This window comes from Eumetopias jubatus, unplaced genomic scaffold, assembly GCF_037043125.1.
Source record: "Eumetopias jubatus isolate StellerSeaLion01/CBP00866 unplaced genomic scaffold, mEumJub1_p1.0 scaffold_4, whole genome shotgun sequence".
NCBI classification, from domain to species: domain Eukaryota; kingdom Metazoa; phylum Chordata; class Mammalia; order Carnivora; family Otariidae; genus Eumetopias; species Eumetopias jubatus.
The window spans coordinates 56,273,749-56,288,860 of NW_028274810.1; the positions used below are offsets into that span (position 1 = coordinate 56,273,749).

Sequence of the window (15,112 nt, forward strand, 5' to 3'; positions counted from 1 at the left end):
TTTCTCTGTGTATCTGTATAGATTTGCCTATTCTGGACATTTCATATAAATGGAATTATACACTGTGATCTTTTGTGTCTGGCTTCTTTGACTACATGTAAAGTTTTTGAGTTTCAGCCACGTTGTAATGTGCATCAGCACATCTTATTTTTTTTCTTAATTGCCAAGTAATACTCTTTTGTATTGATATACCAGATTTTTATCCATTTGTCAGGCGATGAACCTTTGGATCCTTTCCAGTTTTGGGCTGTTAAGAATAATGCTGCTAACAACATTTGTGTACACATATGTTTTTATTTCTCTTAAGTAGATACATAGAAGTGGATTTGCTGGGTCATATGGTATCTCTCTGTGTAACATTTTCAGACACTTCTAAATTCTTTTAAAAGTGGCTTCCCCATTTTACATTCAGCAATAAAGGAAAAGTCCTGTTTCTCAAATCCTCACTAACACTTCTTACTCTCCTTTTTTCTTGTAACCACCTTGGTATAGAGTAGTATCTCATTGTGGTTTTGATTTGCATTTCCCTAATGTCTACTAATGTTGAGCATCTGTTCATTTGTTTATTGACACATCTTTTTTGTCTGTCTTATTTAGAGAAAAGTTCATCCATCTTCCTTGCCATTTTAGTATTGTGTTACTCATTTTCTTGTTATCAGGTTGAGAGAGTTCTTCATATATTCTGAGTACTAATCCCTTATCAGGTGATTTGCAAGTCTCTTCTCCCATTCTGTGTATTATCTTTTTGCTTTCTTCATGGTGTCTTTTGAAGTGCACAGGTTTTTAATTTTGCTGAATTCCAATTTATCAGTTTTCTTTTATCACTTGTACTTTATAAATTTTGTATGCATAATATCAAAAGTACATGCACAATTAAGGTATCGTAATAGAAGAAACAATAGTGTACCCACTACCCAGCTTCAGAAATAGAACATTGCAAATTCCTTGAAAGTTCCCAGTCTGCCCTCAATTCAGTCCCTGTCTCCGCCCAGAATGACCACTGTGGTCAATTTTGTTGACCTTCCTTTTCATTTTTTAAAGCTTTTCTTGTGTATAATATACTACATATTAAAAAGTACATGAAACATAAATGTACAAATTTACAAAATATTGTAAAATGAACACCTATGTAACCACCACTCAGGACAAAATATAGAATGTTGGCTGCCTTTCAGAAATCTCTAGCATGTTCTTCCCCACCACAGCTATCCACCAAGCCACCCTCTATCCTGACTAATGAAGTAATTGCTTAATTTTGCTTATAGTTTTATCATTCAACTTTGCACCCCTAAATACTGTAATTTAGTTTTGTTATATTTTTAATTTTCATCCATGTTATAAAATGTAGCTATAATTTACTGATTTTTATTTCTGTATGTCTTTAAATTGTCTATAGATTAATTTATTTACCTCTTCTAGGCTTAGATGCATAAATGGCTTCTGGTCTTTGGTTATTTGAAATAGTAATCCTATAGATTTCTTTACATGTATGGTATGTGTGTATGTGTGTATATATGCTTTTATTTAGGTTATTTCCTAGGAGTAGAATTTGCTGGGTTATAGAATATGTATGTATCTTTATACCAGATATACCTGGGTATTTTTCCAAAGGGTTTATCTCAATTTATACTTTACCTACAGTATGAGAGTTCCCATTCTTTCACATGTTCATCAGCATTTAGATTTTTTCAGACTTGAAAATTTTTGTCAAGCTGGTAATTTATAGTTGTATCTCATTTCAGTTTTCGTTTTCCTGATGCCTTATGAGGGTATGCACTTCTTTATATACATGTTGGCCTTTTGAATTTTCTCTTTTGAGGTTCTAGAGTTTTTCCCATTTGCCATTTGGTTGTCTGCCTTTGTTTATGATTTGTATGAGTTTATTTCTGGATCAAGCCCATTGTCAGTTATAAGTGGTTCAAATATTTCTTGTGTGTGTGTGTGTGTGTGTGTGTGTGTGTGTCTTGCCTTTATCACATACTTAATGGTGAATTTGGTGATTAGAGTGTCTTACTTAAAACACTTAAATTTGTCAGTCTTTTTTTTTCCTTTACAGCTAGTGTTTTTTGTATCTTTAAAATTTTTTTCCCTATTCCAAGATTTTGAAAATATTTCCTATGTTATTTTTTAAATGCTTTTTTGTTCTTTTATATTTAATCCTAAAATCTACCTGGAATTTTTTATGAACAGTAGAATCTGGGGATTCGGGTTTGTTCGTTCGTTCATTCATTCATTCATTCATTCACTTATACCGAATTATTGCAGCACTGTTTATTAAAAGATTATTTGGCCTACTCCTCTAGAGTCCTACCTCAGTATGGTCTATCATGTAGAAAAAGTCCTCATGCATATAAAAAAAATTTGTCTTTCTACATAAATTTTAGAATCAGCTTATGCTGTTCCACTAAAGAAACAAAAAACAGTGAGCCTGTGGGGATTTTGGTTGAGATTATAATGAGTCTATGGATCAGTTTTGGTGAAAATTGATATTAAATCTCTTAATCCTTGAATATGATAGATCTCCCCATTATTTAGGTCTTCTTTAACATCTATGAATATATAAACTTTTATAGGTTTCATTTTTTAGAAATATTTTATTCATTTGAGAGACAGATTACAAGCAGGGAGAGAGGCAGAGGCAGAGGGAGAGGGAGAAGCAGACTCCCCACTGAGCAGGGAGCCTGATGTGGGCTCAATCCCAGGACCTGGAGATCACAACCTGAGCCTACGGAAGACGCTTATCCATCTGAGCCACCCAGGATCCCCTATGGTTTTCACTAAAGAAGCCTAGTACATCTTTTATAGTTGTGGTTTTGGTCCTTGTTTTTATAATATTATAAGATTTAAATAATACATACAATTATATGTAATCTTATAAATGTCATCTTTTTCGAAAATTCTTTTTTCCAACTGTTGATTAATTTTTGTGGAAATAGAATGAATTTTATACAGTGATGCTTATTTCCAGCAGAATTGCCAAACTAATAACATATGTATAGATTTTTTTTCTACATACACAATCCTATCATCTGTGAATAATGGCAGTTTGTTCCTTACTTTCAAGTTTTTTTCATAACTTGTTTTCCTGGCTAGAACTTCCAGTACGGTTGTTAAATTCAAGTGGCAATAGCTGGCATCCTTAATGGGGGAAACTTGCAACATTTCATTCTTACACATATGTGGTATAGTTTTGGGGGGATTTTTTGGTTTTGGGTTTTTTTTTAAACTCTCCTTTGTTACAATATGGAAGTCTTCTTTCTGTTCCTGGTTTGCTAAGAGTTTTATTTTTTAATTATGAATAGGTGAGTTTTATTATGCTTCCTTTGAATCCATTGAGACGCTCATGTTATTTTGCTTTTAAATCTTTTACTGTGACCTCTTTCAATTGATTTTCTAATGTTAAATCTACCTTCAATTGCCAAATTAAACTGATTTTTTTCCAGGATTGTATATTAATGGATTTTGTGTGCTGTAATAATGATCTTTACAGGTTTTGGAATCAGGGTTAGGTCAGCCAATTTAAATTTAAAAGGGAGTTTACCCTTTTATTCTGTTCTCTGTGAGGACTTGTTTAAAATTGCAGTTATTTCTTACTGGAATATTTGGAGAACCTGTGGGTGATGCCATCTGTACTTGTAGTTTTCTTTTTTGAAAGTTTAAAAATTACTGATTTAATTTCTTTAATGACTATAATACTGTTCAAGTTTTCTATTTCCTTTTACACTGATTTTTGTAAATTTTACTCTAGTAGAAATTAAAATTTATTGGCACACAAAGTTCAGATATCTTCTACAATCTTTTTAAAGTCTGTGCCATCTGTAGTAGAGATAAGTGGTTTCATTTCTTTGACGGGCTTTTTGTACCTTTTGTCTTATATCAGTCTCAACAGAAATTTGTGTATATCTTTAGTCTTTATAAAAACCAGTTTGGGGGCATGTTGATCCTCCCTTTTGATTATTTATCTTCTTTATTTACTGTCTTCTATTTTCGGATTTATATTGTTCTTTTTCTAACTTCTTGAGATGGCTGCTTAACTCACTAATTTTCATCATTTCTTCTTTGGTACATATTATAAGCCTGTACATTTTCCTTTAATTATTGTTTTAGTTACATGCCACAGCTTATATGTAGCATTTTTATTATTTAGTTCAAAAATATATCTAAATTGCATTATGATTTTTTTTAGAATTTTAGGCTGTAAGTTTTTGTTTTAAAATATCTAGTCATACATGAACAGACGTTTCTCCAAAGAAGACCTACAAATGGCCAACAGACACATGAAAAAATGCTCAACATCACTTGGCATCAGAGAAATCAGATGTTGGTGAGGATGCAGAGAAAGGGGAACCCTCTTACGCTGTTGGTGGTAATGCAAGCTGGTGCAGCCACTCTGGAAAACATGGAGGTTCCTCAAAAAGTTAAAAGTAGAGCTACCCCACCAATTGCACTACTAGATATTTATCAAGAGGATACAAACATAGTGATTCAAAAGGGCCCATGCACCCCAATGTTTATAGCAGCAATGTCCACAATAGCCAAACTATGGAAAGAGCCCACATGTCCATTGACAGATGAATGGATAAAGAAGTTGTGTACACACACACACACACACACACACACACACACACACTGGACTATTACTCAACCATCAAAAAGAATGAAATCTTGCCATTTGCAATGAAATGGATGGAACTAGAGAGTTTTATGCTAAGCAAAATGAGTCAGAAAAACAAATACATGATTTCAGTCATGTGGAATTTAAGAAACAAAAACAGATGAACCTAGGGGAAGGGAGGGGGAAAAATAAGATGAAAACGGAGAGGGAGGAAAATCATAAGAAACTCTTTAACAATAGGAAAAACCTGAGGGTTACTGGAGGGGAGGTAGGTGGGAGGATGGGGTAATTAGGTGTGATGGTCATTAAGGAGGACACTTGATATAATGAGCACTGGGTGTTGTATGCAACTGATGAATCACTAAATTCTACCCCTGAAACTAATAATGCAGTATATGTTTACTAAATTGAATTTAAATAAAAAATTTTTAAAAAGTTCTAGTCATAGGGTGGGGCGCCTGGGTGGCTCAGTCAGATAAGCATCCAACTTTTGATTTTAGCTCAGGTCATGATCGCAGGGTTGTGAGATCGAACCCCACATCAGGCTCTGTGGTGGCAGAATATAGAGCCTGCTTAAGATTTGATCTCTCCCTCTGCAGCCCCATATTTATTTATTTATTTGTGTGTGTGTGTGTGTGTGTGTGTGTGTGTGTGTGTGTGTAGTCAGGAAAATTTTTCATAATCCCCATGTTTCTGATTTTGGCCTGATTTTATAATCAGAGAACTTTGTGTAATTTCACTTATATTTGTAGTAACTGGTTTTATGGTCTTGTATATAGTCAGTTTTTGCAAATAGCTCGTGTATTTGAAAATGCATATTCTTCATTGTCCTATATTTGTCCATTATACCTATTATTTCAAATTTATTAATCTTATTGTTTAAACCTTTTTTTTCTTTTTACTGAATTCTGTCTGCTTCTTCTAATACCCCCCCACTACAATCATGTTTTTTTTTTTAATAACTTGTCATTTTGTCAGGTTTAGTTTCCTTTGAGGTCTTACTATGAACTTTACATTTTTTGATGGATTGCATCTTTTATCAACATGAACTGTAGTACTTTTTTTTTCTTTTTGCCTTCAAGTCTGCTTTTGTATATTAGTATAGTTATGCTAGGTTTCTTCTGAGATATGAGTTTTTCCACCCTTTACTCTCAACATTTTTTTCTTATGTTTTAAATGTTTGAAACTTATGTTTTGGATGTCTTTTATAAGTAGCATGTAGTTAGATTTTGTTTTAAATTTTTAAAATCTGCTTATTTTTGTCTCACTAGAGTTTTTTAAAATCCATTTAATTTAGTATAACTAAATTTAATGTGAATTTAATGTACTTAACATTTTAAATTTTACTTCATATTGTCCCATCCCTTCTGTCTCTTTTGTCTCCTTTATTGTCTTATATTTTTTTTCTCCTTCCGTTTTTTTCCTCATTTTACTTTTTCCTTTCTACTAGTTTGGAAGTTAAACATTGTTTGTATTCTTTTTGTGATTGTATTACAAATCACAGTATGCTTCCTTGAATTAAAGCCCACTCTAATTTAATCATTACCTTTACCTTCACATTGGTTAATAGAAGGCTCTCAGAACAGGTTGCCAATTTATTTACCTTTCTCCCTACTTAAATGCTATTTTCAGGCATTTTTAATTGTATATATCATTAAACTTCACAAAACATTGTTACTACTTTTATGGCTATAGAAATTTAATTATCATTTAGATTTGTCCATGTGTTCACCACTGTATTTGCTCTTTTCCCAAATTTGTAACCTTTCATAAGAAATATTTTTCTTCTTTTTGAAATATATCCTTTAGAATTTTCTGTGCTATGGTGATGAGCTCTGTGTTTCCTTGAAAAATGTGTGACCTTCATTCTTAAGGTTTTTGTTTTTTTGAAATAGCATCTGAGTTTCCTGTTTTCTTCCAGCATGCTAAGGACATTGTCTCTACTGTGTTCTCATTTCCATTGCTGATTTTTCCCCCTCTTCTTTATGATATTCTCCCTAGAACTGGTCTTCTGTGGTTTCTCTCTGTTCCATCTAGTTTTGAATATTTATCCTGCTTGGTATTTTTTGGACTTCTTAAATCAGTGGTTCAGCATCTTTCTTCAGTTCTATGAAATTCTCAATTATTTATGCCCAAATATGTCCTCTTCTCCATTCTGTCTCTCCCCTTTTTGCATTCCAGTTCAACATACGTTAGTCTTCTTTATCTCATCCTCTGTGTCTCTGCTCTTGTTCTGTGTAGCCCCTCTTTTTGTTGACCTGTGCTTCGTGCTGGGTTGTTTCTTTTGATCTATCTTCCAGTTTATTAGTTCTCTCCTTAGCTGTATCTAATATTACATTAAACCAATCCATTGGGTTCTTAATTCAGTTATTGTATAATTTGGCTAAGTGAATTTAGGTGAATTCACTTACATGTGCACGGATCCATAAGAGGTAGTGAACATAGATAAGTGCTCAATCTCTCTCTAGAGCCACACTTTCTGCATTTGAGTCTTGGTCCCACTCTTTACTGCAAAATACCTGTACAAAATACTTCTTGGTGTCTTGGTTTTCTTGCCTATAAGATGGTTTAAGTAATAATATTCATCTCTTTGGATGGGTGCGAGGAATAAATAAGTTCATATGCATAAAGTTTTCAGTACAGTGAAGAGCACAGAGTAAGCATCATACAAGAGTCAGCTGCCATCATTTTCATCATCCCGGACAGCAGAGGGATTAGGGTGGTAGTTGAGATCATGACACCAGCGGTTAAGTACTTCCTTTGTCTTTTTCTCTCAACATCCCTTCCACTGCTTTCTTATTATTTAGTATATTTACTTCACCAAATATTAGAATGTAGTGTAATAGAAAAATATAGAAGAATATGAGATTTGGTGTCCGGTTAACCTGGACTAAAATCCTGGCTTACTTTCTAGCTTTTCATTTCCTTACCTGTAAACTAGAAATAACCGTAGTTAGTACCATCTCATAAAATCATTGTGAGCATTAAACATGAAAAAAATGATTGGCATAGTGCCTGGCACATTTCAAATTTTGTTATGTTTTGTCATCATTGTCATCGTTATTGTCATCCTGTATTCTTGTCTGTAAAACTGAGATGATACAACTCACTTGGTAATATTGTTGGAGGATGGAATGAAATAACGTATGGAAAGAGCTTAGCATGATGACTGGAGCAGAATAAATACAGAATAAATGGTATTGTAGACAAGTTTTTATTCTTAGTTTTCCATTTATGTTTCACATACTGTATACAATTGCAGACTGAAGACTGAAAATAGCACCTTCACCTTATCTGCTCTAACAGTGGCCCTTGAGAGGAAACTGTGGTTCTCTAAACCTGATCAACATTTTTTTTATTACTTTCTATTCTTATATCACTTTTACTGAGTGCTTTTTTCCTTTAACCATATTACATCAAACATGATGAAAATAGATACATTAGTTTTAATAATAGGATCTTTTAGCTTTGTCCCTTGATGTTTATTTATTGTCTGCTGGAAGCACTACCATAAATTAAAACAATCTTTCAATCCCGGGAAAAGTTTATTAAAATTCAGGACCTTAAGTTTAAAGTTCTCTGTGACTTATTCAGGTATTGTCTAAATCAAACGGTGGGGCTTTTTTAAAAGATTTTATTTATCAGAGAGAGAGAGGGAGAGAAAGAGAGAGCCTGATCTCACAAGTGGGGGGAGGGGCAGAGGGAGAAGGAGAAGCAGGCTTCCCACTGAGCAGGGAGCCTGAGGCAGTTGTTGATCCCAGGACCCTGAGATCATGACCTGAACCAAAGGCAGACGCTTAACCGACTGAGCCACCCAGGTGCCTCTTCAAATGGTTCTTTATAAATATTTGCTTTTTTAAGCAATTTTTGTTTTATTGTATTTAGAAGAAAACACCTAACAACCCCCCAGAAGAAACGGCCATTGATCATTCTGTCTCATTCTACTATTCTTTATTTTCAGAGTGGCAGGCAACACACTACCTTTTCGGCAGAATCCAGTCGGAGCCTTTTGATTTGTCTACTTTGGGTTCTCAAGAATGCAGATGAGACAGTTCTACAAAAGTGGTTTACAGATCTCTCAGTCCTACAGCTAAACCGGCTACTAGATTTGCTTTATCTCTGTGTATCTTGCTTTGAGTACAAAGTAAGTGATCACTATGCCATTGCAGAGAAGAATGAGAAAGCAAACATCATGTGGAAAAGGAAGAACAAAAGTTCCTCAATGTCTCTTCTTTTCTAATGTTTAAATTTTAGGGAAAGAAAGTATTTGAAAGAATGAATAGTTTGACCTTTAAGAAATCAAAAGACATGAGAGCAAAGCTTGAAGAAGCTATTCTTGGGAGCATAGGTGCTAGGCAAGAAATGGTGCGCCGAAGCCGAGGACAGCTTGGTACGTACACAGTATCTTCTCCTGGTGAGAATTTTTTCAGTTTCCTTGAACTATATATTATAGTGATCATTGTTGCGAGTCTTCAAAGATTCTACACTTTTTTAAGTGTTTTTCATTTTTTGTTTGTTTGTTTTAGAAAGGAAGGGGGGTGAGGAGCAGAGGGAGGATGGAATCTTAAGCAGGCTCCACACATGGAGCCTGATGCAGGGCTTGATCTCACAATCATGAGATCGTCACCTGAGCTGTAATGAGGAGTCAGATGCTTAACTGACTGAGCCACCCAGGCGCCCCTTAAAAAGTGTTTTAAATGAAACGGTGAATTTACTTGAGTAACCACTTCTTTGTAGGAATTCAATTTAGAGTTCTAAACAGGGTGAGCATATTTCCTGAGTTGTTCTGGAGAGTCCCGGTTTATTACTGTTGCCCTTGTGTGATTATTAATAGCACCCCTCCCCCCTTTTAAGACTTTTCAAAAGCAGTTTTAGGTTCACAGCAAAACTGAGCTAACAGTACAGAGATTTCCCGTATACTCCCTAACACACATGCATTGCCTTCCCCGCTGTCGATATCCCCTGCCAGAGTGATGACTTGTTAAACTTGGTACAGAACCAGCACTGACACATCATTATCATCTAAAGGCCATAGTTGACATTATGGTTCAGTCTTAGTGTCATACTTTCTACATAGCATCATTTTTTACTGTTAAAAATTTCCTATTTGGCACAGTAAATTAAAATACCCAGTATTTAAGGGAAATATATTGTCCATCAGACTCAAATATCAGAGAGAGAAACAGGTTAATAGCATTTGAGGCCTGTTTTCTAATCCCAAGTACTGCTATCCATTAGCCATATAACCTTGGCCAAGCCACTTAATCTCACTTTCCTTTTCCTTATCCACTTGTGATTGTTTTGAGAACTTAGAAGGTAGTTTAACTAACTGATCTTATCGTATTTGTAGTGACTGTGTGTGTAAACATTTCCTAAATTCTAAAGTGACAAATAATAGTGTTGCTGAGAGCTCCTTAAGGTCAGGGACATGGTTTAGTCATCTGTGTATATGACACATGCTAATAGGTCAATATATATTTTATGCACATTTACGTGAATTTTTTTTTTAAAGATTTTATTTATTTATTTGACAGAGAAAGACACAGCGAGAGAGGGAACACAAGCAGGGGGAGTGGGAGAGGGAGAAGCAGGCCTCCCGCCGAGCAGGGAGCCCGATTTGGGGCTCAATCCCAGGACCCTGGGATCATGACCTGAGCCAAAGGCAGACGCTTAACGACTGAGCCACCCAGGCGCCCTACATGAATATTTTTAAGGTTTTCTGATAGACCATGAACACATAAACACGTAGACATCATTTATCTATGTAAACTTAAATATCTTTTATATGCTATCCAGTATATTTGGAATTTCATAAGAATACAAAACCTTTGCCTTTGGAATTAAGAGAACCATTTTTTTTTTCACTTTGAATTTATATACAGTCTAAAGTGTACTTAACAGATTTTCTTTTAACTCCTTTATTACATACAACAACCCTCTAAAATATGAAAATGAACTTTTATTTAGGTCATTTAATTATCACCAAAATCTAATGAATGATTATCCCTACCTTTAAGTTAAAGAAAATGAAACTCACCAGAGGTAAATAACTTGCCTAAGATCATAAACTAAGTGACAAAACCAGGCTCTTTTGACTTCCAGTGTAGTGCTCTATATTATACCACAGCTCTTTCTAAGGTTTAATGTCAGAGAGAGTGGAACTGTTAAGTGTATGTTACGTTTTTAAGCCTGTGGCCTTAGGACAGCTATCTTTGAATATAAGAATTGAAGTTCTCTATGTGGAATCTAAAATAAATAAATGAATAAATTCATAGATACAGAGAATGGATAGGTGGTTGCCCTGGGTGTGGGGCGAGGGATGGGCAGAGTGGATGGAGGAGGTCAAGCGGTATAGACTTCTGGTTATAAAACACATAAGTACTAGGGATGTAATGTACAGCATGGTGCCTACAGTTAATACTGCATGGTATGTTTCAAAGTTACTAAGAGAGTATGTCTTAAGGTCTCATCATAAGAAATTATGTGTGGTGATGATGTTAACTAGATTTATAGTAGTGATCATTTCATACATATATTGAATCATGCACCTGAAACTAAAATAATGTTATATGTCAATTAATCTTATTTTTTTTTAAAGATTTTACTTATTTATTTGACAGAGAGAGACACAATGAGAGAGGGAACACAAGCAGCAGGAGTGAGAGAGGGAGAAACGGGCTTGCTGTGGAGCAGGGAGCCCGATGCAGGGCTCGATCCCAGGACCCTGGGATCATGACCTGAGCCGAAGGCAGACACTTAACGATTGAGCCACCCAGGCACCCAGTCTGATTTTTTTTTTTAATTAAAGTTCTTAGAAAAGTTAAGCCTTTGCGATTCTTATTTATATTTGGACATACAAGTTATGTCACCTAATGATAGATATTCTTAGCTAAGAGATGAGAGAGAATTTCCTGGGGGAGAAAAAGTTAATGATGAAAATGTAAATAGATCCCAGATAATCAGTTTTGTTAACTGTGTAAAGATAGGCATATATTTTTTTGTTTTCTTTTACAGAATTTTTTGAAGATACAGATTTCACAATAAAAAAAAAGGGAGATAAGGGAAGGGAGAGAAAGCAGAAGAAATATCCCAGACATGTCCTTTATTGTGTGGCAGATTTGTCTCATTATTTTTAAAATTTCTATTTGAACTCTGAATTTTTACCTTTTTTTTTTCCATCCTCCTAAACAATTTTAAGTCTTGGGTTTTTCTTTTTCTTTTTTTTTTTTTTTAAGATTTTATTTATTTATTTGACAGAGAGAGACAGCAAGAGAGGGAACACAAGCAGGGGGAGTGGGGGAGGGAGAAGCAGGCTTCCCACGGAGCAGGGAGCCCGATGCGGGGCTCAATCCCAGGACCCTGGGATCATGACCTGAGCCGAAGGCAGACGCTTAACCGACTGAGACACCCAGGCACCCCAACTCTTGGGTTTTTCAAAAAGGAGCATTAGTTTTCTAGCTGAAGGTCTGAAATCATGGCTGATTCCATCATTTAGGTGTGTATCTCTCCACAATTCTAAATGCCTTCTTCATTTCTGTTGAATTTGTGTGAACAAGTTCTGTTGCTGCTACCCCTTATGGGAGCCCCCAGCATTCAGTTTGCTTTCCATCCCAGAAACTTTGGGAGAAGACCCCCATCTTTCTCCTATCCTGCCTTCTGTGGACCAAAGGAAGTAATTACTTTAGGAATCCTTCTATTTTGTTTATATATTAAACAAAAACTTTTTGAGCTCTCAGTATTGCCAGACGCATCGTCAACCCCGAACATAAAAGGGTGAACAAAATAGGCATAATCTCCATTCTTAAGTAGCTTAAATTCTTGTGATCCTAAGTGCTAATGGAGAGAAATACAGCCAATTAAGAGGAAAAAAGTGTTGGAGAGGGACGTGTGGGTGGCTCAGTCAGTTCACCGTCTGCCTTTGGCTCAGGTCATGATCTTGGGGTCCTGGGATTGGGGCCCGCCCCACCTCGTCTGGCTCCCTTCTCAGTGGGGATCCTGCTTCTCCCTCGCCCTTTCTGCCCCTCCTCCCTGCTCACGCTCTTTCTCTCTCTCTTAAATGAATAAATAAAATCTTTTAAAAAAGAAAAAAATGTGTTGGAGAGTTGGGGAAGACCTTTCTATGGAGATTATGAATGACTGGCCAGTGAAAATTTGTGGGAAGAACAATCACATAAGAGGACCAATAACTATTGTGGAGGTCCTCAATCAGGAGCATGTAGAGGGAGATTATATATACAGAGAACACACAGAATGACTGTGGTGGTGTACGCAGGAAGGAGAGTGGTTGAATGTAAGGTCTTACCACGTGGGTCCTTATAAGTCATTGTTTAGGTTTTGCGAAAATCTGTGTTAAGAAAGTTTGCTTATATAAAAGGGAGCTTGTTTTTTAATATTACACGTAACAAATAGATTTCTTCTATAACTTTTTTTTAAATTTTAATAAAAAGTACTCTTGTTAGTTTTTTCCACTTGTGCTGAAGATAAAATGACTATATATAAAGTTAGCATTGTGCAGTATTTCTTATAAGTTGCAAATATACTTATAGGTGGTCCAAATGAAATAACATTTTGAAAATGGTTTTGAAATTTATTTGACAGAGAGAAGCCCATCTGGAAGTGCCTTTGGAAGTCAAGAAAATCTGAGGTGGAGAAAGGATATGACTCACTGGCGTCAAAACACTGAGAAGCTTGACAAGTAATATAACTTTCTATTTTATGTTACTGATGGGCTTGTTGGATTTCAAATGCAGGATGAAAATCACTAATTTTAGTGTTGTTTTTTATATATTAGGTATTCAAATCTTAGACAACAAAATACTTATATTTAGTTTTTAAATTTTAGATTAAAAAAGATTTGGGGGAAGAATTTTTCATGTGGTATAGTAAAGCAAAATGTTACCCATTTTGTTTCCAACAAATGTGTCTAAATATCCGCCTTTGAATTATTCTGTAATAATTTTTTAATGTATTTTGGGAGTCACAGTGAACTAAATATTTCCAGGTCACCAACAGTTATAAAGCTAATCTTTGCCCTCTTGGAGCTTAAAATATAATTAAAGAAAGACAGAATACTTCAGGTCTTCTGTTTTTAGCATGAGGTAAATAGGTACACTGACTGACCCTACTGCCAAAAACAACTAAAAATGTACTTCACTGATTCTGGGATCTTAAAGGGCTGTACCATTGGTGTAGGGGAAACTAGAAGTAAACCCTTCTCACTGCCTAGGTGACCTCGGGTAAAATTGGTTGGCTTGAAATGTGGCATTGAGTCAAGGGTCTAAAATTTTTCTCTTGAGAATTTGTAATTACAAGTTAACCCTCAAGTAGGTTGACTGGCCCAATAAACTCTGAGAATATGGTGACCAACTCATTCCTGTTTACCAAGTATACCCATGTTCATATCCCAGGGAATCCCACAGTCCTGTCCTAAAGCAAACCAGGATGCTTGGTCACCCTACGTAAGAATTATCTTGAGACCAGGCTTTAGAGGATTTTCACAGATAAACTTGCGGAAATACTAGCTCACAGACCGTAGCATTATAAACCATAGGAAGGACTGTCTTGTGCAAGCCAGCAGAGAGCAAGTCACAGACTCAGTTCCATATAGATGAGCATTTGGATTACAAGAAACTGTCTTAGTCTCTGCAGGCTGCTGTAACAAAATAGAACACACTGCGTTGCTTATAAACAACAGAAATTTATTTCTGACATTTCTGGTGGCTGGGAAGTTCAAGAGTATTTCTGATACAAAATATTGAGAATTTAGATGATAATTTAGAAAAAAATAAGTACTTTCATCTTAAATAAATTGAAAATCCTTGAAATGGTAAGATGAGCACTAAACATTTTGAGTGTTGCTTTACATGAAGCAACCCTATATCCAAGCCCACATAGCACCACCTAGTGTCAGTGCCGTTCAGAATAAAACAGTGTCCTGTGTTTGCTACATCTCTGAAAGCTAAAAATTTATGCTTTCAGTGGTATTGTGGGACTGTAATGGGGTGAGAAAATATGTACTGACATGGTTGACAAAATGCAGGGTAAAAGAAAACACTTCTTATTGTGTAAAATATTGTCTTTTTATTCTCATAATTTTTCTTTCAGGCAAATATTGAAAAATGGTTCCAAGTTTTTTTCTATGAATCTTAAAACTTAAGTCTTTTTTGCATAGTGGTTCTATGTAAATGTACTTTCTTATAATATTTTATATTAGATCAAGAGCAGAGATTGAGCATGAAGCACTGATTGATGGAAATCTGGCTACTGAAGCAAACCTAATCATTTTGGATACATTAGAGATTGTTGTCCAGGTAAGATACAAACGAGGAATGTCAAGTATAGACTTGGCAAATTGGGATTGTGCAAAAAGTATTTATTGAGCCATACAATTACATTAAAATATCGGTAGTTCATAAAAATTTTTTTCTTTTTTTCTCACTTAAATTCTATTCTTTTTTTTTTTTTAAAGATTTCATTTATTTATTTTTTTGACAGACA

At 35.2% G+C, this 15,112-nt stretch overlaps 1 protein-coding gene across 1 annotated transcript in view; it reads left to right on the forward strand.

Annotated features, from left to right (window-relative positions):
- Positions 1–15,112, forward strand: part of DOCK7 (dedicator of cytokinesis 7) — a 217,923-nt gene that overhangs the window by 163,984 nt on the left and 38,827 nt on the right. Inside the window, exons 31-34 of the mRNA XM_028106855.2 lie at positions 8,577–8,759; positions 8,870–9,005; positions 13,214–13,310; positions 14,829–14,925. Of these exons, the coding sequence (XP_027962656.1) occupies positions 8,577–8,759; positions 8,870–9,005; positions 13,214–13,310; positions 14,829–14,925 (513 nt within the window). The remainder of the gene's footprint in view (positions 1–8,576; positions 8,760–8,869; positions 9,006–13,213; positions 13,311–14,828; positions 14,926–15,112) is intronic.